This window comes from Pelodiscus sinensis, chromosome 17, assembly GCF_049634645.1.
Source record: "Pelodiscus sinensis isolate JC-2024 chromosome 17, ASM4963464v1, whole genome shotgun sequence".
Taxonomy (NCBI): domain Eukaryota; kingdom Metazoa; phylum Chordata; order Testudines; family Trionychidae; genus Pelodiscus; species Pelodiscus sinensis.
The window spans coordinates 26,457,371-26,482,583 of NC_134727.1; the positions used below are offsets into that span (position 1 = coordinate 26,457,371).

The 25,213-nt window shown below is 42.9% G+C and overlaps 1 protein-coding gene across 6 annotated transcripts in view; it reads left to right on the forward strand.

Annotated features, from left to right (window-relative positions):
- Positions 1-11,633, forward strand: part of RAPGEF6 (Rap guanine nucleotide exchange factor 6) — a 239,641-nt gene extending 228,008 nt beyond the window's left edge. For 5 of the 6 annotated variants that reach the window (XM_075900359.1, XM_075900357.1, XM_075900358.1 and 2 more), the window contains 3 exons: positions 414-925; positions 4,164-4,475; positions 6,596-11,633. In XM_075900359.1, coding sequence (XP_075756474.1) covers positions 414-925; positions 4,164-4,475; positions 6,596-6,621 — 850 coding nt within the window. In that variant the 3' untranslated portion in view covers positions 6,622-11,633. The remainder of the gene's footprint in view (positions 1-413; positions 926-4,163; positions 4,476-6,595) is intronic. The other variant, XM_075900363.1, reaches the window with a different exon arrangement.
- The last annotated feature ends 13,580 nt before the right edge of the window (positions 11,634-25,213 follow it).

Consider the following 25,213-nt stretch of genomic DNA (forward strand, 5'->3'; position numbering starts at 1 on the left):
TTGTTATTTTAAATAACTTATGTTGTAGTCATTGAGTACAAACTAATGTTTGTAACTAAATTCAGTTTCTATGTATGGATTTTTTTCTGCAGTTATGTGACTTAAAAAATCTGGTTTTGTTTATGGAAGATATATTTTTATTTTATTTTCATGAATTTTTATTGTATTTTATATTCCATTTAGTATTATATTATACATGACTAAAATGTAATCTCAAAAGTTTATGGTTAGAGCTATGGCTGTCTTTGAATAGCCATGTTATTGGGTTATGTTATGATACATTTTTGATCCTACTACATTCCAAACTATTTTAAAGCTGGATAATGGTGTTTCTGAGCATTTGGGGGCAAATGTTATTTTTCTACCAACCTGTGGGGGGTTTTCTTTCTAATTTATTTTGTCCTCCTATTTAGTTGGTCACTCACTAGACCTGCGATCGTCAGAGGGATGGCTGTCACATCTTCCATGAGCAGTGAGGAGATCTCTCATGAGCACATCACAATAGAAGCTGCAGACAGTGGCCGTGGAAGCTGGACTTCATGCTCGAGTAGTTCTCATGATAACTTCCAGAATATCCAAAACCAGAAAAGTTGGGATCTCTTGAATTCTTACCGTCACACTCATCTAGATGGACCCATTGCTGAAGTGGAACCCACACACTGTCACCCTGAAGAGTCTTATTTGTATTCTGAAGCCTTTTCCAAAAATAACAGGCAGTCAAAAGCCAGCACAGAACACGATCAGTCTCGGCAAAGCTGGGCTTCCTCAAGTTCCCTGTCAGACACATATGAAACAAACTATGGGACAATTAAACGGAGAGAGCTGGAGCGCTCTGCAGCAGAGCAGACTGAAGTTTTGGACTCTAAGCCAGCCACTGATGCAAATTATAAAACTGTTACTTCAAGTACAGAAAAAGGCCTGATAGGTAAGCCAAGCCTATGGAAGCTTCTACATCTGTTTTGCCTTTTAGTATGTTGTTAAGAAATTACATCAGCAGATGTGGGGCAGGAGCCGGGTTGCATGTTAAATCCAGTTTTACATGTGGTTTTAATCAAAGTAGTACCCAGACAATGTGTTTTCAAACCAACATATTTTAAAAAACTAGGAAAATTACAAGAATAAAGAATAAATTCCTTATAATCTTATGGAAATGCAGGAGGCCCATGTTCTGGGAAGGGTCAGGCAGTTTCTGCATATGGTCTCAGAGTTCCTTTATTTTTTGAGACTCCTGTATGGTCACCTTTTTAAATTCTCCCCTCCCCCCTCCTTCCCTTATGCTTCTGTCCCACACACCCCTTATGGCTGAAGATTTTCTTCTGGCAAGGAGGTTTGGACATGCTTTCCATGGACCAACACTGTTCCTTCTAGCAACCAGTAAGGGAGGAGATTGACAAGTGAGGCGAAGAGACTGAGCACACTGTGTCCATAACGCTTCCTGTCCCAGGGAGCCCAGAAGCTATGCAGATTCCCTGCATAGCATCACGTTGCACTGCCTGCTGTTAGATTGCTTAGCCAGCTGCTGTTTTCATACGACAGGAGAAAAGCACATTTTCTCCTCACATAAAATATGACTTCCAAAGACATATTTTATTAATGTGCACATGCTCTTCCACGTTGTTAGTGTGTAGGGTCGTGTCATATAGAGAATGGAGACCGTCTTTCTCTCTGGCTCTATGGAAAAAGTGAGCATGTGTAAGAAAGTTTTCGAAAACCCTTTCCAATCTACTTTTTATGCATTTCCTGCCAGCACATGCACATGCATCTACTCCAGCCTAGTAATACATCCTATCCTGTAGTGCACTCATCGTCAGCTCTGACATTCTGGCACACGAGCCACTCACTGCATTCTTGCCTATCTCTTACTCCTTTCTCTCTTGCTTCAAATTCTGTTTATGTACCACATCACACATTTTTTTCTCTGCATGCAGTCATGTTGCTGAACAATATATATTCATTGGCAGTAAGCATTCAGCTACATAGTTCAATAAAATGATCATTGCATGGTAGGGTTGTAAAATCCCATTTAAAATGTTAACCCGTTAAACTGTATGTTTAACCAGTTAACTAGTGTGCTGCAAGTGGGGGGCTGCTTCACACTCACCAGGTGCCAGTTAACCAGTCACTGGTAAGCATCACCCAATAAGAGTGATGCTTTTCGGGTAACTGGTTACCCGTTTGCATTCCAATTGCATGCCATTCAGGGAAAAGGAACAATCAGTGGAACTTTGATCTTGGATCACAAATAGATGTTTAATTTTGCAAATCCTTCATCCACACTTCATCTTACATCGGGGGGCAGGAACAATTTTTATAGCGGGGATGCTGAAAGCCATCGAACCAAACTAAAGCTGGTATATAATGCAATCCACTTCAAGTCAAGGGGTGCAGCAGCACCCAGAGATACAGCACCTATATCATTCATCACACCAAAAGACATTGTAGCTTTAGTTCACCATTGGTTTACTCTGTCCCGGGGTGAGAAGATGGTTTCAGACATGAGATCTTAGAAAGAAGAGAAGATCTTGGTGAAAACAGGAGAGAATAAGGGAGTCTCTTAAGGCAAAGGATCTATTTAGTAGAACTCACGATTTCTCATGAAACAGCTTTTAAACCAGCAGTGAAAACACTTCCTTTTACACAAAGAACTCAAGCACTTTTAAAATGTTCAGTAGTAGCATTGTTTTTTATGCAGAATAGGAATAGGGGTATTGAAGTTTTTCTTATGTAATTTCTTAGTGCCTTGGGTTTCCAAGTTATTTATATTGCAAGAAGTTACAAGAATTATGGAGATGTAATGGTGTGAATGCCAATAGTGGTGGAACTTGATGCTCTGACAGTCAAAATTATTAGATACAAGCACCATTACTTTATTTATTTATTTATAATAAATAAATAAAGTAACAATAATAATATATCGCCTTGAAATGTGTCTTATTCAGAGCGCTTTACAAATATCTGAGTAAAACATGCCAGATTATCTGATAGTTTGCACTGTTTCCCCTTAAATGAGGGGGATGTTCACACCTTGCTGTAGGGATATTCACTTTCCTTTTCACTTGTTTAATAGTCATCATTTACATGAGTGAGAGTGTTCCTTTGAAGCCAGAGAGCCCAACTCATTAATTGGTTGGTGGCATTTTTCTTGCAGTTCTTGAAGATAATTTGCTGCAGGAATTGTTTGCTGCATCTGAAACAACCTCTTTTCCCCTTGGGATTCATGACTTGATCCCTCATTTCCACACTTGGCTGTGAATAGCACGATCACTGATCTTTTTCAAGTCAAGTTTTAAAGCATGTTTGATGCTGATTTTGTGAGGAGCTATCTATCTTATGAGTGAGTAGACATACTTCACAAAAACTAAGGGTGACCCAATGAAATGAATAGGCAGCAGGTTTAAAACAAACAAAAGGAAGTACTACTTCACACAATGCACAGTCAGCCTGTGGAACTCGTCTCCATGGGATGTTTGTGAAGGCCACAAGTAGTATATGCAATTCGTTGCTTAGTGAGAACTTCATACAGAGTTTTTGATTTCTTCCCACAGCATAGCTGAGTGTAGAGTACATACTAGTGTCATACGACATAGCTAGTGAACTAGAGCTTTGTTCTAGTGCAGTCAGTTGTTTAAAGAACTCTTCGGTTCTTGACGAGGGTTGGGTGTCAGGAGGTCTATTTTCCATGCCTGATTCCACCACAAACTAATTGTGACCCTGGACAAGTCAGATAACCTCTCTTGTATTTCATTTTCCCAGCATGAAGAATAGTTACCTCCCAGGATTACTGCAAAGATAATTCCATTAATATTTGTAGAGCGCTGTGAAATCCTGTGGTGGAAGTTGCTATAGAAGTACAAAGTATTATAACTACTATAATTTCATCTGCGTATTTCAATGCGTTTAAAGAACATGAGACCATAGTTCTATTTAACTTTAATTGGCGTTTCACAATAGTTTTGCAATTACAGTACACTGACTTTTCAAAATAAGTATAAAATGTAAATTAAAAGCATAAAAATCTGCTGCTGTCGTTATAACCAGTGTTTCTGCATTTGCCTTTTATTATCAGTTTCTGTTTTGTCATTGTAACACTTCACAGTTTTTTTTAATATTTTGTTTCCTTTGTTATCTTCATTAACATTTCCATTGCTTATTTCTTGTACCAGTATACTGTGTCACCTCACCTAAGAAGGACGATAGGTATAGGGAGCCTCCGCCCACCCCTCCAGGATATATGGGGATTTCTTTAGCGGACATAAAGGAAGGATCACCCCATCACCCACACTTAAAGCCTCCAGACTATAGTGTGGCAGTGCAGAGGTCAAAGATGCTACCTAGTGACCTCTCTAGACTTTCATCAGCTTCTCTCAGTAGTGAACCAGTGGCCTGTATGTCATCGAAGATGCCTCAGTGGCATAAACGACAGCCGTCCCATCCTAAACTAGCAGATATGACTGACGCAGATAGTGAAGAGGATGGTATGTTAACTAACTTGATAGATGTTAAATGAACTGCTGTGTAAATCACATCTCAGTACTGTGCAAAGCATTCCTGCAAAATTATGTACTTGAGTTGTTCTTAGTAATTCTTTGAGATTAAAGAATATGTATTTGTTAAAATTAAGTGTGCTTTCTTATTCTAAAAAGCACACTGGGCAATCATGTTACCAAATGGATTCTTTATCAAAATGTATGAGAGCTACAAAAGTGTCATTAAGATGCCATAAAATTCCCTTTCAATTCTAAAGCCTTTGGGCAGTTCTGATGTCTTAAAAAGATACTGTCAGGTTAAAAATTTTATTAAAAAAATACCATTCTGGGTTTTTTTATTCTTGAAGAATGTTTAAATCCTAATTCTGATTCACATCTTTGCATTTCTCTCAATCTGGACAATAGAAGCAAATAAGGTTCGTCCACTTTTGTGGGTTTTTTTTCAATTTTTAAGGATATTAAGTGGGTAATTTGTATCAACTGCATGATTAGTCGATAAGGGGAGGCAAGGCGGGGTCCAGGAGCTACCCCACTGCCACTCTGCAGTTTAAATGTAGTAAGGACTAGTTATGCTAGCAGTCCAATTCCTACTGCATTTAAACTGCAGAGCCACAGTGGGGATTGGTCCCAGACCCAGTGTGAGCCAGGACTGAGTATTCTCAGCTGGCATTGAGTCCAGAACTTCTGTGCCTCTGCCTTTTAAATGTAGTAAGAGCCAGGAAGCTCTTGCTACATTTAAAAGGCAAAGGTGCAGCGGTCCGGGACTTGGCATGAGCCAGGACAGAGCAGTCCCAGCTTGCGATAGGTCCTGGACCTACCCCTGGCTACACCTATGCCTCTCCTCCCCTTTCTCCCTACCCCCCACAGAAACTGTGCTATGGGGACCTGCTTATAAGACGGCTCCCCCCTGCACCAGCTCCTGGTCCCTCTCCCCCCCACCCCCGCTGCCTCTGATACAGATTTAGCGGGGGGGGGGGGGGGGAGGGGAGAAGCAAGTAGTCGAGTAGTGTCTCGACTGTCTGATAAGCCTAGGTTTATCATGTAGTCAACTACTCAACTAGTTGCTTACATCCCTATCAATTTCTGGATGTTTTACATTCCATTTATAATGTGAAACATTGCAAGAGAATGCTAAAAAGCATTTTTAGAACAAAAATAAATAATGGAAACTTTTCTATTGCTCTTTGGTTTTGTACAAGTTTGTTTTTCCAAAGTCTGAAATTTGCACCAAATGAGCTGACAGTGTCTTTTTAAACTAAATTCTTCTGACCCTTGTTTGAAGCGAATGCCAGTACTGCCATAAACAGTTTGTGATGCTTTCAACAATATATATGTAAAGTATGTTTGAGAAAGCTGCTCTTGTATTTGTAAAAGGTAACTCCAAATTAATGTATCTTACCTGGTGTTATTCTTTCAGTCTCCTATTGTGTTATGCATTAGTGTTAATACTGCTCACCCCACCTGTAATGAACTGAAGCTTTTGAATTAGAATTTAGTATGGTATGCATGAAAAATAACATGCATTGAGAGTCAAAGCCTTTGTGATTAAGGCAATTCTATGTATACATTGCATAATATTAGATCATTCTGTTGACTATATTACTCTTGTATATCATGATTCCAACCCATAGCTCTGAGATTAAAATAGAATGATACCCATTTTATTTCAAAAAATTATTTTGCTATGAAACTTGTTGGGCAGTTTTAGCTATATTTCCTTTTTAGTTTTAAAATACTCAGATACATTTATCGTTTTGGAAACTTGCTAATAACCCTCTACCCCCTATATTTTGAAGTCACTGGAAGTGTGGGATATTTTCCAGTGCATTCAAAGTAATATTTTGGGAATATGCAATTTCATCTGGTTTCTTAAATCAAGTATCTTCATCAAATGGCTAAGAAATGTGTAGAATGGTAGAAGAACTTTTTGAATAAGGATATTTCATTCTTGTCATTTGGTTAGGTTCTGAAAGTATTATGTGCCATTACAGTCTCCACAGAATCACTAGAAGTAAATGGTGGGGCTTATACAACATATTGAATAATGTACTATATGATCATGGCAGATGTCTGCTGTAACAATTTACAATATTTTTCTTGTTTTACAGAAGATGAACAAGTATCAGCAGTCTGACCATTGGGTCATCTATGAAAACCACTTCAAAACACAGGGGACTTGGGAATATGAACATGTTAGCTAATGCTGACAATTTGCTGCTACTAACCTCAAACGTATTTGCCTCAGTCATGGACAAGATGAACCTGGCTGGATCATAAATCTCTCTGACTTACTTCTATCACAGTCAGCTACCACAGCCTAAGAAAACTATTTATGCCTGTGATATAAATACCAGTTTCCAAGGAGTACAGATTACCTGAATACTGGAATCAGTATGATGAAAAAGACCAAGCTTAGTACATTGGGACCACCAGTTCTCAAGAACTACTTGAAACTTGGAAGCATTCTTCTGTATAATACCTTATAATCCTTTGGTAGATTTCTGTAATAAATATTTTCCATATGACCATTATAATTCTAACATTAAGATTGTTATTTTACATACTTAAACAAAATTGAGGACACTGCTACAGTATCTGAAAAAGTAATTTATTTATTTGGAGTTTATGGAGGAGTTTTCTTTTATTTGTACTGGGAGTACTCTGGTTGGCTGGTGTGAACACTGACAAAAAAATGGATACTAAAGTAGATACATCTCTATATTTGTGCTATTGAAACTGGGGGCCTACACATGCAAAGTAACTCATTCAGAAATACTCGGGATTTGGGGTGTGTACTTAATGTAAATGGAATAAACAGTTTGGAAGTTAATGTGCATATAGCAATGAAACACTGCCATCTCTTGGTCCTGTTCTAGAAAAACCCGCAAAATATCTGTATTAGTCTTTGTCAGCTTGCTGAGAAAATAGCTGAAACTCATCCCACATTCTTCCAAGTTCAAGGTTTGAAACACGGAGGTTGTCATTCCTGTGAAATTATCTGTTACTTTCAAAACTTTCTAAGTAGGACTGTAAACAAATGTTGCACATTGTAAGCAATAGAAAGTCAAATTAGTGCTCTGTGGGTTCTGTGATCATCCTATGTTTTTTCTGCTTGTACCAGATTTCAAATGCTACAGGTACTGGCATTATTTAAAAGGAAAATTGTTACCACTTCCGTTATGGAATAGAAAGAAAGCTTATTAATTATCAAAGAAAGGGATTTTTTAATTTTCATATCAAATTGGCACTGGACCAGATAAATGGTGCCCCCACTGTTGGTTTTGATGTTCCAGCTGACAGTGTGAAATATATTAGGGGTTTAATTTCGGTTGCTGGACCTATGAATAAAATGTTTTTAAGTGAGTGGACCAAATATTGGAGTTGAGGAATATCAAGTATTAGGTGAGGACCAAGTGAATAATTTATCATTTTCACCTTTGGTTTTTACTAATAGCACTTTTTCTGCAGACTGGTCGCAAAGAGTAACTCGGAAAGAGCCTGTGCATATAGCATTTTAGCCATAGCCAATTTGTACATAATACAATAAACAAATACACATTTATATCAACACAAGTCATTATGGAGTGGTAATTGGGAAACTGAACATTTGAGATATATTACATACTGATAGTGTGATAGAGTGTATAACCAATTCTGAAAACCTACAGCATTCTTCCGATGATGTAGATTAGCATGTTTCAAGTTTTAGATTGAAATCCTGGCCCAGTTGAAGTCAGTGGAGGTTTTCAATTGCATGGAGCCAGGATTTACCTCTAATGTTCTTTTTGTACAATTAGGGTAAGCTAAGTTACTTGCTTTAATTTTACTTAGCCAACCAGAGTACACGGGGTAAAACTGGAAATACCTGCATTTTCTTTCATGTTCTAGCACAGGATGACCCAATCCAATGTTATAATTCCAGATGAATGTGTGGATCTGTGTTTTAACATTTTAATTGTAAATTGTAATGGGCATGTTTACAGACTAACTTAGATAGATGTTTGCCATTTTACAGGTGCCTCGGAGAACTAATGTGTTACATTGTGAAGAGCTTTAACATTTTTTTCCTGTTGTAAGGCAAATGCAGCATTTTCTGGAAATACACAAGTACCAAAAACAACCCAAAGCCTTTGATGTGCATCACCCATATCTACTTGGGGCTGATGTTGACAAACATAAGAATGTGTTTGATCAAACCTCTGCTTGTGTTCCTATGTGTGTCAGATGTAGTAATTAATATTCTGTGGCTGGAATGTACCATGTATTGATCCTTGTATCTTGAAGTCCTAAGCCAATCAAGGGCGGTAATGTGGGGAGAGGCTGCTTAATTCATAGTTAGTTAGTTGATTTATATGCTAGATATTTGGTATAAACATCTGAGGAGTAAATAGCTGAAAAATAATTTTGAAAAGAGATTAGCAGTCTCTTAAAGGATGCTTTCTTTTCCAGGGCCTTAATGTTTACAGTGAACTTGTGTAGGCCTTAATGAATCAAGATTAATATAAGTGTCAAAGTGGCCTAGAGCAAAATGATTTCTATTAGCCTATATAATGTTCACTTAATCCTTAAAATGATGTCTTGCAGGATAGAAATTTCAAATTCTAGAAATCCCACAGTAAACTGTACTCATTTGTTAGCTTCTCAGTCATGTGCACAATGGGCTTACCATTTAATCAGAAAATCATGTGTTTTATGCCGGATAAATTAAGTCTTAAGGTTTCAGTGACCTCGGATATTGATTTGTAGTTTACTTCAGCCTGCTGAACAAACTCAAAGGATTAAGTCTTTGTTCTTGAGGTGACCTTCTTTCTATCAAAGGGCCTCATACTGCTTCCGCTGATGTCAGTGGGAGGACCCCACGGGAGCTGTTTTGGGGTCCTCGCTTGGTATCCATTAAGCCAGCCATGTGATATCAATTACCCATTTAAACTTGGTGTTTGCACATCAACAGCATCAGTCTGTTCGGCAGTACTTTTCAGGATGTTGTTTTTAGAGTGAAAGTCTTGCTAATCATATTTTCCTAATAGACAGTAAAATTAGTGTAAATAAATCATGCATAAACTATTGATAAACGAGCGACTTTTTCTGCTTCTTCTGACTTGGACAGTGTGGCTTGCCTCCAGTGTTCCCTCTAAGATTTTCCAACTATAAGTGGAGTGATTTTTGGCTTGTGCACCAATATTAAGGTCATGTGCACTGGTTTGAATGGCACCCAATTTACTAACACACACGCATTCCCAGATGACAGAGCAGAAACCTCTTTCGTCCCCCTCCATACAGCATGTCCTGTTCCCAGCTGCAGGAGCAGACACCCCACCACCACCATGCGGCCGGTCCCTTTCCTGGCCCTAGCCACCAGAACCAGCCCCCTCCCCCCGCCCTGACCCCCCCTCCTCCCCCCCGGCCACGTGTCATCCCCAGACATCAGAACAGGCCTCTCCCCCACCTCACAGCTGCAGCAAGTCCTGGTCCAGCAGCACCCTCACCACGCCATCTTAGATGGAACCACCCATTGGAGCAGCCACCTGCGATGGCTCTCCAAAGGAAGCGGGCAGGGGGAGAATTTCTTGTGCGTGGCCGTGCAGGTGCACACCTTAGCAGGAACTTTGCTTACCTCTGCTTGTCCTTGTGACTTGCTTTGTTTTTTAATTCCACTGATCACATTGATCAGGAACAATAGCCAAATGTCATGCGTCTTGTATGAATTTGAAGAGACTTTATCCCTTTTTTCAGCATTGAAAATTGTGAATTAAGACTTTGTTTAATTTGGGTTTTACATCATTTATGTAAGTGGTATCTTATGAAACCAAAAAATGTGATTTGACTTACTTGTACGGCACTCTGTCCCTTTTGATTGCCGTCTCTTACGCAGCCCCAATTTCTGCCAAGCAAATAATGTCCCCACTAATATTCTTCTTTCATGTACATTTTGTTGCCTGCTCTTTCATTAATAATTTGCTCATAAGTGATGAGTGAAGGATTTGATTAAAAACATTTTGGCTTTTTTGCCTGCATTGTGATATTTCATTGTGCTATTAAATCTTCCAAATCCTTCAGAAAGAAGCATTGTTGTACCATTAACTTAACTAGCTTCCTCATAGAGGCATAGTAGAAGAAATTAGAGAACTGAGCTTCTGATATATTAGTTAGCATGTCCCAAAAGTAGAGGGAAATTCCTTCAGATATTTGCAATGTGCTTCTTTTAAGTATTGGATAAGAAGAATTGACTGATAGGCGGTCATTACCAGAGTAGGAATAGTAGGAGTTTTATTGCTCATGTGCTTAATCCAAACTCACTGAGTAGTCTTTGGGGCCAGTAAGGCTTCTTATGAGGGAGATGATTGCAGGGTGCTGGTCATGGCCTCCTTCCAATTCTTGCAGGTTGTCATTGTGTGATGTGCCAAGTGTCATCCTTGCCCATTGAAGTCAATGGGAGATGGAGGTTGGCCAGCACTTCTAAGGATTGAGTCTATAAGAAACAGCCTTTGCAGAAAGAATCTGCTTTCTCTCAATAATTCTCCTTGCAAAAGATAAATCTGAAAAGTCTTTCTTCATTCTTTCTCTCTCAGAAACATTGTTGTCTTGGTTGCAGACAACAATGCAAATGCATCATGTTAAGCTTTTGTATAAATGTTAGAATTAGTTTTTTTGAAAAAAGATGTACTTAACGACTGCCTTCAGAAAACCAGATTAGAAAAAAGGGATACTCTCTCTTTAACAAGCTTTAAACATTATATTTTAAAACAGGGAGGAAAAACTCATCTTGAATTCCCAGTTCCGCTTAAGCTTATGTTGTGCTTTTTGTTTTATCTTTATTTTTATATACCTGGAATGCAGTTTATCTTGGTATTAATAACATTCTAAATATGTGAGCATATTGGCGAAAACTGCACAGATGTAATGATATTCCAATAGCAATTGTTCTGCACAAGTCAGTGATTGTAAAGTATTCCGTAACAAGCAATGTGTCTCCTATTTTTTGATACCTCTTACACTTATGTCTTTTAGAAAGACAGTGCCTCTGTATGCTTTTGTATTTTTACTGAGTGATTGTAAATATTTGTTATATTTTTGGTTAAGAGAATGTTTAAAAGTACTGTTTATTATCCAATCTGTTGGAATTAATAAACAAGCTATGTACGTTAATTGTTTGTAAGTGGACCTTCTTTGATAATAAGTGTGTGCAACCTAGCAGAGGATTGCACTGAGACAGGTTTAGTTCTAGGGATTCCCAAGATGTGCAGTCAGAAGTGGCGTTCTGTAGTCTCTGGTGCCATCTTCCGCCCTGGTGAGGAACAGCAATTCATAAGTGTTTTAAATAGGGTGGAAAATATAAATAGGACAGAGCCAAGGGTAGCCTGGTCAGGATGGAATGAGGAACTTGGCATTTTAGGGGTTAGATTTTCTTTACAAAATGCTTAAGCTTGGGTCTGCAGGCAGAGTGATTGAGACTGAAACACATAGCTAGATGCTGTTCTGCTGCATGACTTCTCCCCTACTCCACATACGGGCAGGCCTCTTCCTTATGGCATTGGGAGGTAGTAAAATGTTGCTGCTGGGGGCTGTAGGATAGGGCCTGCTTCTCATGTTTAGCTTTCCAAAGTTTTGTCTCTGATTCTGGCACGTTAGCTTAGGTTCAGTTTTTCTCACTAAGGGCTTGTCTGTGTTTATGGGGAAGGTTCTCCACTGTCGAATCATTAATCCAAACACCTTTGCACCACCCCTTCCCCAAGGCCCTGTCTGACTCATTCTACACCCCTCCCTTCATTGCTCACTTCCCTCCACACACCCTCACTTTCACAGGCTGGGAATCACAGCTAGGACAGAGGATTGAGGTGCAGGAGCTTCGGGGGTGTGGGATTTTTGTGATTGGGTGTAGGAGGTGGCTCAGGGTTGGGCATAGGAGGGGTTGCAGGAAATGGGCTCTGGGGAAGGGTTCAGGCCTGGGGCAGGAGCTTGGGGTGTGGGAGAGGATTCAGGGTGCAGGCTCTGGCCAGGCGGCACTTACCTCAGACCTTCCTGGGTGGCAGCACAGTGGGGTTGAGGCCTGGGGCAGGAGCTGCCCTGGCCCCACGCTGCTCCCAGAAACAGCTAGCATGTCCCTCCAGCCTCCGGAGGAGGCACATGTCTATGTGTTGCCCTTCCATTCAAGCACAGCTCCCAACCACAAAGAAGGTATGTTTGCTGGGAGGAACTTTCCTTCTGTAGGGGGCTGCATAGCTGCGAAGGCTGTATCCCTTCCTCTTGGCCTGCAGAGAAATGCTCCTGGCTTTGTCCTGCTGTTCTGTGAAGCCCTGTCTCAGACCTCATCAGAGCAGGAACTGTGCTCCCAGACTCGCATTCTGCCAGGGAAAGGGCTCTGTCTCTCCCAAGGAGGAAGAGTTTCCTCCACCTCTTCCTCCAGAGTCTGATGCCCATGCTAAAGGGAGCACTCCAGGCAGGCTGTGCCCACAACAGAAGTACGTAAGGACCCCATTTCCTGTGTACCTGCGCTAGCACAGGATTACAGCAGGGCAAGGGAGAAATGCCCTGCCGTGGACACAATACCACCTTAGTGTAGGCCCAAGTGGGAGTTCTTAAATGGGCACCCGACAATTTTCCTTCCATGGTCCCCAAACCTCCTACTGTACATTTCCCAGGTATTTGCCTCCCTTCAGTCCTGAGGTACAGGAGGGCAGTGGCTCCTAGGAAGCTTAATACCTCAGGAGGGAGAGATGTTCCTTCAGTCTGCATCTGCAGTAATATAACCAATAAGACAAAACCTTTAGCCAGGCAAAACAGATACAGGAAAGTGTCCTAGATATGGAGAACTATCATTCCTCCTGGTTCCTAATTCCCACAGCCACAGTCTCCTGTCGAAGATTTGGCCTGGCTCTTTGCTCAAGATGGACTCTTTATTTACTCCTCTTCTCCTCATTGAGCTTGGCAAGGTTCAGCTGCCTTTCCTTGCTTTGAGGGCATGTTGGTGGGTTTGCCCTCTCTGGGTATGTGTAGGGCTAGCGTCCAGTGCTGGTCCCTGACAGGAACCTTGCAGAGTCAGATCTTTTCACACAATCAATGCAGTGCTGGTTAGTCTTCATTACCGGTATTATTCTAGCAGGTAATACCTAATAACGCCAGTCATGGACTAGGGTCCCAGTGAGCAAGGTACGGGACAAAAGGACAGGCCCTGCCCCTAAGCTAGATGAGCCCAAACAGTGTTTGCACCATGGCTAAACATTCCCGGAGCCTGTCTAGAGGAAGCGCTCAAGCTGACTGGGGCAATCTCCCTTGGAGTTGAGGAGGAAGCAGGCTCTAAACTTTTCTGTGTAGATTCTTGCTCTGCGCTCATCTCCATAGTATCAGAGCGCCTTTCGGTAGAGATTAAGGTTATAATAGTGTAGTCGATTAACTAATTAACCAATAAGCAAAAGATTATAGATTAATGCCATAGACCACCCACATTTCCTCCCTCCCCCGAACCAGTAAATGTTTTAGCAGGCTGGCCAGCAGCCCAGCTTGGTCCTGGCTTGCAGTGGGTCCAGGACCTACCCCTGCTGTGGCCTTGCATTTAAACTGTATTAGGAGCCAGGCAGGCAGGACCTACCTCTGCTGTGGCCTTGCATTTAAAGTGTATTAGGAGCTCTACAGGTCTAGGAGCTCAGACCTCCCCTGGACAGGGGCTCCTGCCACCCTGCACTGTTGCCTCTGTATCAGAGGCAGTAGCGTGGGGTGACAGGCAGCTGGTCTGTGAAGGGGAGCTGGATTTTAAACTGGCTCTCCTTATGGAGCAGCTCCCATCTGGCACCCCGCACTACTGCCTGTGATACAGAGTGGCAGGGGGCTCCTCAGGAGTAGGGCTTGAGCACACTGGAGAACAGTCAAGTAACCGATAAGAATTCATGAGATGAATCATCGATTCAATTAACCGATATTTAACAACCCTAGTAGAGATGCGACTAACATCTGTCATGTATTTTCTCAGTCCCAGAGGAAGAAGTGGAACGCTTTCCCTTCCCTACAGTGAAACATGTTCTGTCTGGACCCTTTTTTGCTTTTCAGCCAGGAAGGAAATCCACCCCCTTTTCCTCCTGTACCTAATCAACAGCCTAGAAGAGTCTCCATAACAAGGGTTTTTTGAGACGTCTCTCTTCCACCTCTGGGATTGTCAAGACTGCTTAAAAGCCAAGAGGCCCAGATATTGTTAGGTGTAAGAGTCCATCCCTTTCTCCTGGAGAAAATTAGTTTTAAGTATAATAAATTAACGCTTCCACCACTTCCCTTGGGAAACTATTGTACAGGTCAATAGGACTCATTGTAAAGAAGGTGTGTTTTTCTCCTGATAGTCAGTGTAAACTATCTCTTAATTTCATCCAGTTGTTCCTAATTATATCCCCTTCATAAGCTAAATACCATCCGGTTTCCAAGTGCTTATCCTGCTACAACCCTTTTTTTTTGGTCCCTGGATATGTAAGTTGCAGCTGTTACACTTACTTTAGCAAAAGAGAACATACAAAATCGTTATATGATCTCTTAATTTTTCCCTTTTCATTGAGTTATTTGTGGATCATCTGAAGGGTAAATTCACTCTGAACTTTAAGAAGAAGGAAATAATTTTCTAGACTTTAGATTGTAACCCGAGGAACCTAGCAATTGCCAGACTGGATCAGACTGAATGTGTCTCAGTTCCAGTATCCCACTGCTGAGAGAGGCTGGCACCACCGAGAGGCCATTTCTGACATTGTCTAGCTGCTGTCAGACAAGATGCTTCCAGGGAAGATGTGAGAATCCCACAGTGGTCAGGCCTGAAATAATCTGCATTTGAAGCTCTACAGGTGTCATTCTGATCTCTGCTAGAGATTGGCTTGCATCCTGCAGCATGAGGTTCATGTGTATGTTCAGAGACAAGGCCATCAGCATCCGCTATCAAATGCAGAAAATGTCTATTTTCCACAGGCAGAAGTTTTCACTCAATCTCTGGAGCACAGGAAAAGACTGAGTCAGGCAGTTAACCCCGGAAAATTATGGCTACAGCTCGTCTGAACTTTCCGTTAATTACAAATGACTAAGGCTGCTTTAAAATTGGGAAAGGAACATGCATCTGTTTTCTATTTTCCGGGGGTGGCTGTTTTCCTTTTTGATGGATTACTTCACTAGTGTGTGCTTCCCCTTTGATCTCTGCTGTCCCAGGAGGCCTGGAGCTTGGCAGTCTTCCTGCATCTTGATCATATCGGGTGCGTGGCTGATCTCCAAGACACCCTGCTATTCCAAATGGAGGAATAAAACCCCTTCCTACACGTCTAGGGAGCAAATGTGAACCTGTCAACCTTGAGAGAGAAGGGAAAGGCCAGGGTCTGGTCTAGCAGTACCTGGGGATTTGTGTACAGCGTTCAGGGCTAGTCCTAGGGCTTTAAAAGTCAGAGGTTCGCAAAAAGGCTCAGTGTTGTCTCTATTCCCATTTACGTCAATGGTGTAAAACTCCCTGTGGCATCCCCTGGAGCAGAGTTAAGCCCCTGCCGATCACTGGTGGGAATTCCATGTGAAAGTGCTCCTCAGCCTGTTTGCAATACTGTAGCTGTAGAGCAGGGACCTCGAACTCCCAGCCTGCGAGCTGTCCCCAGCCACAGCAATTGCGCAGTTTGGTCCAAGTGCTCTAGTGTGCTGGGAGTAGCTTGTCCGTTCCCATTCCCCAAGCCTCATCCCTGCCACCATCGCCCCGTCCTCTCCTCCCTGAGGACATGGCTTTGGGGGTCAGCACTGGGCCTGGCATGGCAGCAGCACTTGGGCCTCCTGCACTTCCCGCAGTGGTGGGAGCGGTGCGGGAAGTGGAGCACACTTGCCAGGCACACTCGCTCTGCTGGGATCTGCTTCATTGCAGCTTCTGCCACCACGGGGTGGGCAGGAGGCCTGACCATGGCTGCAGCATCACACCCCCAGAGATCCCGAAGCCGTGTCCCCAGTGCCGGGATGCCGAGGGGAGTGGAGAAGCCAGGGCAGTGGCAGAAAGGGGCGGGGTTTGGAGAATGGTAACACAGCCCCTGCCCACCCCAGCCTGCTGGGACGTCTGGGCCAGACTGCCCTACTGCTCCTTCAGGGGGTTGTCCAGTGGTCTGGGAGTTTGAGACCCCTGCTGTAGAGGATTACTGAGGAGTATTGTTTGAAACCTGGTGCAGGATATATCTGTATTCAGAGAAGCTGCTGAGCAATCAGACACAAGCTTTTAATCGGTTTGTCAAGTACTGGCAGATGTTACTTCAGTGTCAGAGCAACAAAGTATTCAACAAAGGAAATAGACATTTAAAGTGTTTGTATTTATGACTTTTTTTAAAAGCCCTTTGGCTCTTTTGCTGAGCTCCTCCAAAAGAGTGCTCCGCGCTGCAGTCAGATCTACATCTCCTTTGTGACTCCAGCAAGAGGGGAGATCTGTTGGTCTATTTGTAACATGTCAGGCAGCAACATCCCGCTGAGCACTAGTTTGATCTTCAATCATTAAACAGGAACCACGATGCAAAGGCAAAGGAGGGTGATTTAAGTGCAGCAGTGGTGGGTGGGAAAATGACCACCAGAGGGAAGCATTGCATGTCAGTTTAGCTGCTTGCCTTTGAAACTCATCCTTTTGAGAGTCTAGGCTGGAGTGCAATTAAGTAGGTTAGCAGCAGTTCTAGCTGTGCAACTATGCAGAGCACCAGTGGGGGAAAAAACCTATGTGTAAAGTCCTTCGCAAATGTTCATACTTGAACAATGAAATCTTGCAGCCTGAATCATAGAATCATAGAATACTAGGACTGGAAGGGACCTCGAGAGGTCATCGAGTCCAGTCCCCTGTCCTCATGGCAGGACCAAATACTGTCTAGACCATCTTGATAGACATTTATCTAACCTACTCTTAAATATCTCCAGAGATAGAGATTCCACAACCTCCCTGGGCAATTTATTCCAGTGTTTGACCACCCTGACAGTTAGGAACTTTTTCCTAATGTCCAACCTAAACCTCCCTTGCTGCAGTTTAAGCCCATTGCTGCTTCTTCTATCCTCAGAGGCCAAGATGAACAAGTTTTCTCCCTCCTTCTTATGACACCTTTTTAGATACCTGAAAACTGTTATCATGTCCCCCCTCAGTCTTCTCTTTTCTAAACTAAACAAACCCAATTCCTTCAGCCTTCCCTCATAGGTCATGTTCTCTAGGCCTTTAAGCATTCTTGTTGCTCTTCTCTGGACCCTCTCCAATTTCTCCACATCTTTCTTGAAATGCGGTGCTCAGAACTGAACACAATACTCCAACTGAGGCCTAACCAGCGCAGAGTAGAGCGGAAGAATGACTTCTCGTGTCTTGCTCTCAACACACCTGTTAATGCATCCCAGAATCATGTTTGCTTTCTTTGCAACAGCATCACACTGCTGACTCATATTCAACTTGTGGTCCGCTATAACCCCTAGATCCCTTTCTGCCATACTCCTTCTTAGACAGTCACTTCCCATTCTGTATGTGTGAAACTGATTGTTCCTTCCTAAGTGGAGCACTTTGCATTTGTCTTTATTAAACTTCATCCTGTTTACCTCAGACCATTTCTCCAATATGTCCAGATCATTTTGAATTATGTCCCTATCCTCCAGAGCAGTCACAACCCCTCCCAGCTTGGTATCATCTGCAAACTTAATAAGCGTACTTTCTATGCCAATATCTAAATCATCGATGAAGATATTGAAGAGAGCCGGTCCCAAAACAGACCCTTGCAGAACCCCACTTGTTATACCTTTCCAGCAGGATTGTGAACCATTAATAACTACTCTCTGAGTACAGTTATCCAGCCAGTTATGCACCCACCTTATAGTAGCCCCATCTAAGTTGTATTTGCCTAGTTTATTGATAAGAATATCATGCGAGACCGTATCAAACGCCTTACTAAAGTCTAGGTATACCACATCCACCGCTTCTCCCTTATCCACAAGACTAGTTAGCTTATCAAAAATCACTGGGCTAAGTGCAGGGAACTAGCAAAGGTCACTCTGAGGGATGGATTTTTGCCTTTTCCTCTCAAATCATAGGTTGCATGGCTTCACTACAGCCCTTCTTCCATGCACAAGCACTAACTGCTGCCTTCCTGCTCCCCTTTTTCAGGGAGCCCCCATGATCTCACCCCCTGCAGCGCTCTACACTGGCCTATTGAGAGCCAGTATTCAGATGACGTCTGCTGCACAAGGGGGATAGAGTTCCTACTTCCTAAAAGACTCCTCTCCCTATAGTGTTTCCTTATCATTCTGAGAGAGACCCCATGGGCTCACCTCAATATGGGAGACTGTTCCTTCCTTATGTCAGTAGGGGTCGCTGCTCCCACTTCCCCCAAAGTATAGGGCCTGGAGCAGCCACCAGGGATAAGCTCATCCTGCCTGTCTCTTCCTGGATAGGCTCATCCTGACTCTCCCCATCCTGGTTCCCCGTTGGGGGTGACCAGAGAACCTTATATTATCCTCATATTACTGGCCTCTTCTTTTATAGGCAACTATTTTTTCACACTTGTTATTTGATCACCCTGTCCCCATTCTGTCTCTGCCGAAGCCTTGTGATCCCATCCAGCTGTTGATAAGTGGGTCTCTGACTTTACTTCATTTTTAAAGATTGGACGCCTGATCCAAAGCCCACTGGGATCAATGGGAACCTTCCCATGCCACAAGCCCCGAATTAATCTTCAGGCACTCAAAAGGTCTCATCTCACTGTTGCGAAGAGAGTCTTGACTCTAGGTAATGCTGGAACAAGAGGCTGAAACTGCAGAAAAGTTTATGCACCCTTAAAGGATTCGATCCAATATTCTTCCAAGTTTTCTTCTGAAGCATCTCTTATACCCCATCTTTCATGGGTAATACTTATCCTGCCTTTTGATAGCTAGGGAGGCAGATTAAAAGTTTTGGGCCTTGCCTTTACTAGTTTTTCACACCCATGCTTGGCTCTCTATTTGATCTCCATGGTAGAATGTTGCATTTGCTCACTTCCTAACTAATGAATGACTTCAGAGTTTTCCTGTCCTAGAACTCTGTTTATTAGAAGCACAAGCACAAACTACAGTATTCAGACAATACGGAAGGACTTTTCCAGCGCAGTTGGTATTGAAAGATACAGTACCATTATTGCCATGTTGTAGTGAGGAATTTGTTTTGGAAATCAATTAACAGGAAGCAGTTTCATTAGTGAGTATTGCCGCTTAATGAGTTATTTTGATTTCAGGCTTTTTTAAAGTGTCCTTTAAAGCTATTTGGAACAGCCTGAAGAGTCATAGTTTATTTAACTAAAATTGCTTTAATTAGATAAATGGGACCTGATAGAATGTTTGATAACACCATGCATATATTTAAAACACCACAAAAGCAGGATGAGCTGGGGGTGGGGTTTTCTATCAGGCACCTGGGTTGGATTCCACTTTGACCAGAGTGAGTGATCTGAGCAATTTGGTGAGAGTGAATATAGAACAAAGACCTCTTCAGTTGCCTTCATTACAAGAAAGCACTCTCATGTTAGATGCATGTTAGCTTCACACAAACCTGAGGTTATCCCATTCCTATTACTGTAGATGTGCATCAGAAACATGGATCAGTTACACAACATAAAACGATATTTCCTGTGCTATTCTTTTATTTCTGTCTTCTTGTTTGGCCTTTGTCACACGTCGGGTCTGATTGCCCTGCCTCTTTCTGCAGATCCTATTTGTTGTGGAGCAAATGAGAACCTGGACACGTTTAGTTATCAGATTCTGGCTACAGCTGGGGTTATGTTTCCTTATTTGATCTTGTGGATAACTGCTCTTAATACAGTAAAACTCCAATAGTCCGGCACTCCTGTTAGTCTGGCATCAAAATGGCAAGAGCCTAGTGAGCTTCAGCAAAAAATGAGTCACAAGGTAACAGCAGCAGCAGCTGAACTGAGCAAAAAGGGTAAAAAAAGCTTAAAAAAACTAAAACATTACAGTATACTATATACAGTATGTACAATAAAAAGGATTAAGAACACTTTATATACAGTATATAATGTATACAGTGTATATATAACCAGCTTATAGTACCTCCTGATAGTCCGGCATATCTGATAATCCGGCACCACCTAGGTCCCATAGGTTCCAGATTATCGGAAGTCTACTGTATTGTTCCCTTTATTGTTTGTGGGGTCAAAAAAGGGATGGTTTTGAGTGTTAAAGACCAGCCCTTGAGGATCACACTGAGAAGACTGTGCTTACTCTGGATGCTAAGGACGGTTTTCTGCAGGATGTCTATTCTGATTTCTGCTACTCCTCTCCGTTGTGACCTTGGGGAATCTATTTAACAGCTAATCTGTAAAATGGGAATATTTCACCACAGGCCCACCTACGGGGGAGGAGGCAAAGAAGGCAACTACCCCAGGGATTCTAAAAGGCCCAGGGCTCCTGGCCACGGCTTCCATTACTGCACCAGTGGTGGTGCCCAGAATTCTGGGGCTTTTAAATCACCATGAGAGCACCAGGTGTTATACTCTGGGCAGCTCTAAAGGTTGTGGGAGGCCAGCACAGCCTGGTCTGGGCAGCACTGAGATCTGGCTGCCCTGACCCCACGCCCTTTGCCTAAGACCCTGCCCCTTCTGGGAGAGTGGTGCTGGCTCCCTGACCTTTCTCAGGGGTCTGGCGTGGCTGCCGGCTCCTTGGTTCACCACTGTCAGAGGGGTGCTTCCAGACTAGCCAGTAATGTTGCCAAAATGTTCATAAATAGAAATTTGATTAGAAATATTAAGGCACCATTGAAGCCAAATTGTCCTGGTTTGGTGACATTCCACCTCCATTTTCTTTATGGAAATATGGTTTTGAATCTGCTTATGCCTAATTTGCAGGGCTCGACAAATCAGTGAATCTACTTGCCCGTGGTGAGTAGATTTCAGCCGGTTGCCCCGTTCACTGGCAGCTCACGCATGTGCAGTGCGGGTCTTGCGCATGTGCAGTGCGGGGCTGGCAAGTAGGTTTCGCTGCCATTTGTCAAGCCCAGCTAATTTGGATAGGCTTCATGCAAAATGTGGCATGTAACCTGTCATTGAAAAGCTTGTAATCTGCTGAGTGTGTATATCCTGCCTGTGTGCATGTATCATTCCTGTATTTGAAATTAGACGTACAAAGTGTAAACTTCATACAGTAGATGCGCTAAAGAAGGCCATTAGTGGTACTCAAGGAACTTAATGGCCTGGTACTCATGAAAATAATCTGTGAATAGTCTTGCTTTTTCTGTGAGCCTGGACTATGGTTGGTCCTGCCAAGACTTGTGACCAGATCACCTGATGCTGGAAACCATTTTGGATGTGGTACTTTTCCATGAGCATAAGGGTTGAAACTGAACACAAAAGATTCCCGCCTTGGGTAAAATCTATTTATAGGCAGGAAACAAAACTATAGGAGCAGTTGCAAAACACCAAGATACCCCCTACTTATCACCCAGATAGACGTGTCTAAGACTGAACAGGGGGGAGGGATCAAGCCCATGCCGGGAGCCTGCCTAGTTTTTCAGAAAAGATTATAGAACTACTGTTCGGATGAGAAATTTTATAAACAAGTTTTTTAGGCTTCGTCTACACTGTGGCTTTTGCCGCAAAAGCCTATGCAAATGAAGCACATATTAGCATATTGCCATGCTTCATTTGCATAATTTATTCAAGCCATTTTTGCACAAGGGGTTTTTGCACATAAACAAGCAGTGTGGACCTTTTTTATGCAAATACCCTCCCAGAAAGGCATAAGGATCTTGTGCAAAACAGGGGGTTTTTTTGCACAAAAAACCCCCTATGTTCACACTGCTAGTTTTTGCGCAAAAACCACTTGTGCAAAAAACAGCTTGAATAAATTATGCAAATGAAGCACAGTGATATGGTAATCTGCGCTTTATTTGCATAGGCTCTGAGGCAAAAGCTGCAGTGTAGACAAAGCCTTAGGCTACATCTACACTACAGGCTTTTTGCGCAAGAACAATCGTTCTTGCACAAAAACTTGTAGAGCATCTACACTGCACATGCGTTCTTGTGCAAGTAAATTTATAGTAAAGCATCAGAAAAGAGGGCTTCTTGCGCAAGAGTTATTCCTCTCCCCATGAGGAATAAGCCCTTTTGCGCAAGAGCTCTTGCGCAAGAAGGCAGTGTGGACAGGCAACGGGGGTTTCTTGCGCAAGAAACTCGCATCGCTAAAATGGCCATCAGAGCTTTCTTGCACAAGAGAGCATCCACACTGCAATGGACGCTCTTGCTCAAAAGCACATGGCACTGTGGATGCGCTCTTGTGCAAGACCTTTTGCACAAGAACTCTTGAGCAAAACAGTTCGGCTACGTCTACACTGGCCCCTTCTTCGGAAGGGGCATGCTAATTTTGAATTTGGGAATAGGGAAATCTGCGGGGGATTTAAATATCCCCCGTGGGATTTAAATAAACATGGCCGCCGCTTTTTTCCCGGCTTGGGAAAAAGCCGGAAAAAAGCGTCTAGACTGGCACGATCCTCTGGAATAAAGCCCTTTTCCGGAGGATCTCTTATTCCTACTTGAAAGTTCAAAATTAGCATGCCCCTTCCGAAGAAGGGGCCAGTGTAGACGTAGCCTTCTTGTGCAAGAAGCCTGCAGTGTAGACATAGTCTTAGAGTATTAAAGCTTAGCTGGCATGTTTTGTTTTATTTAGCTTAATAACTTACTTTGATCTGTCTGTTCTCACTTGCAACCACTTAAATCCTACTTTTTAAATTTAATAAAATCACTTTTGCTCATTATTAATCCCAGTGGATGTAATTGTTACCTGTGAAAGGGACAACAGCTGTGCATCTTTCTCTTTCATTTATAAAGAGAGCAAACAACTTATGGGCTTGTTCTGTATAAAACTTTTATGGAGCGTAAGATGAATTTCTCTGGGGTTCTGGTCCTTTGGAACTGTGCATCTGGCTGCTGTGTCAAGTGCCCATGACTGAGCAGAGTTGAGCTGTTCTCAGTGTCTGTTTTGGTCCAGACTTTGCCCCCAACTCTGTGCATTTGCCGGGGCAGGCCAGACCTTCTGGCTCAGCAGGACAGGGTGGAGGGGGGCCCCCAAGGCATGTAGGCAGGCTCAGTGGTATGATCAACCCACCAGGTGACAGTCTCAAGGGGATCTCTGTGACTGAACCCATCACCTCATGATCAGAGATTGTTTTATGTTGAAATACACCAACCGCATGTATGTGCTTTCAGAGTCTGAGGGAAAATTAGATGCTGTGGCAGGAAAAGCCACAGGAACCAAGAGTCCAATATTCCCCAACCAGTATGATGTCGTACTTCATGCATTTAAATCCAGAGTTTTGTTTTGTGCAAGTGAAATTGAACCTCTTGAAAAGCCAGTGCTAGTAAAGCAATGTCGGCATGTTAGAAATCCTGGCAGGCATTGAAGCCTCTGACAGAGTCACATACCTGGGGAGAACACAAGTGATCTGTGTAAATATCCTTTTCTAGCTGCGTGGGATTCTCTACAGTCGGGGTGGGGACCCTTTTATGGGATGGGGGCCACTGACCCACAGAAAAATCAGTTGGGGGCTGCACTCAAGTGAGATGCAAAACCCAACAAGCCTCATTGATGTGGCCCCCAGCTGGGAAGAAATGCTCCCCACCTTCCCTCCGCACACCAGGGCCTATGGGGGGCCCAGGCTAGTTTATTTTGTGTGATCCGGCTCTGTGGGGAGGCTGGAATGCCAGTGCAAGCTCCCCAATGCTGGAGGGAGTCTCAGAGGCCAGATCAAGGCAGGCTGGGGGCTGCATCCGGCCCCCAGGCCTTAGGTTCCCCACCCCTGTAATAAAGGGAAACAGGAATGATGCGTCTAGTGTGGGTGTTCCATAAATTAGTGTCACATTAATGTTGTCCCTTTGGTCTAAGTGGTTACTGAAATATGGGTCCCAGCTGAGTTGTTTTTATTAGGATGAGAAATCAGTGGCACAAGTGGGAATATGCCTGGTGCAATCTTGTTCGCATACCAAAAAAAAAGTGCACGTGGTCAGAAATCCCCAAATGTACCACTGCAGCAAGCTCTAGGCCTGAGAAGCTGTCTCTTTACTTCCTTTTAGGGTCATGCTGAAAACTTCTGCTTTGACATGTTCCCTTCAACATGCCCCTATCAATCAGTCTACCCGCTATTGTGTTTACAGCTAGGAAAATGCCCTGGTAATGTACAAGATTCAGTTCTGGCTTAACCATATGACTTAGTCCTTGGCTATTAGCCTCTGTCATTGGCAGCTGGTTTACATTGCAAAGGGCTGGACTGCACATTCTGTTGAGCCGGAGAGTGGTTAGTACATCTGAGGGGTCTAGTGAAGTCTGTGATTGTCTTTGGGTCCAAGACACACTCCATTAGTACCTTCAGCATAACAGCGCTCTAGATCTATATAGCAGTTGTTCCTCTGTAGATCTCTATATGTTTTACAAAGCATCATTATTTCCACGCTAGGGATGAGGTAGTTGAGGCTAAGACATACTAAGAACTGGGACTAGAACAGAGGTTTCTGAATTCCTAGCCCCATGCCAGTTGCCCTTGCCCAATTTAGGGAATGGGGGGAGGGGGAGTCATAAACCTACTATTTCTCACATGCTAAGAAAACGCTCTCACTACTCAGCACAGCAGTGGGGTGCGGAGTCTTACAAAGGACTTATTGTTATGGTTAACGTAAGCACTTAAGTAGTACCAGATGTGGGTCATTGACAGGAGATGCACTGCAGAAGGAAAACAGTTGAGACCTGAGCCTGCAGCA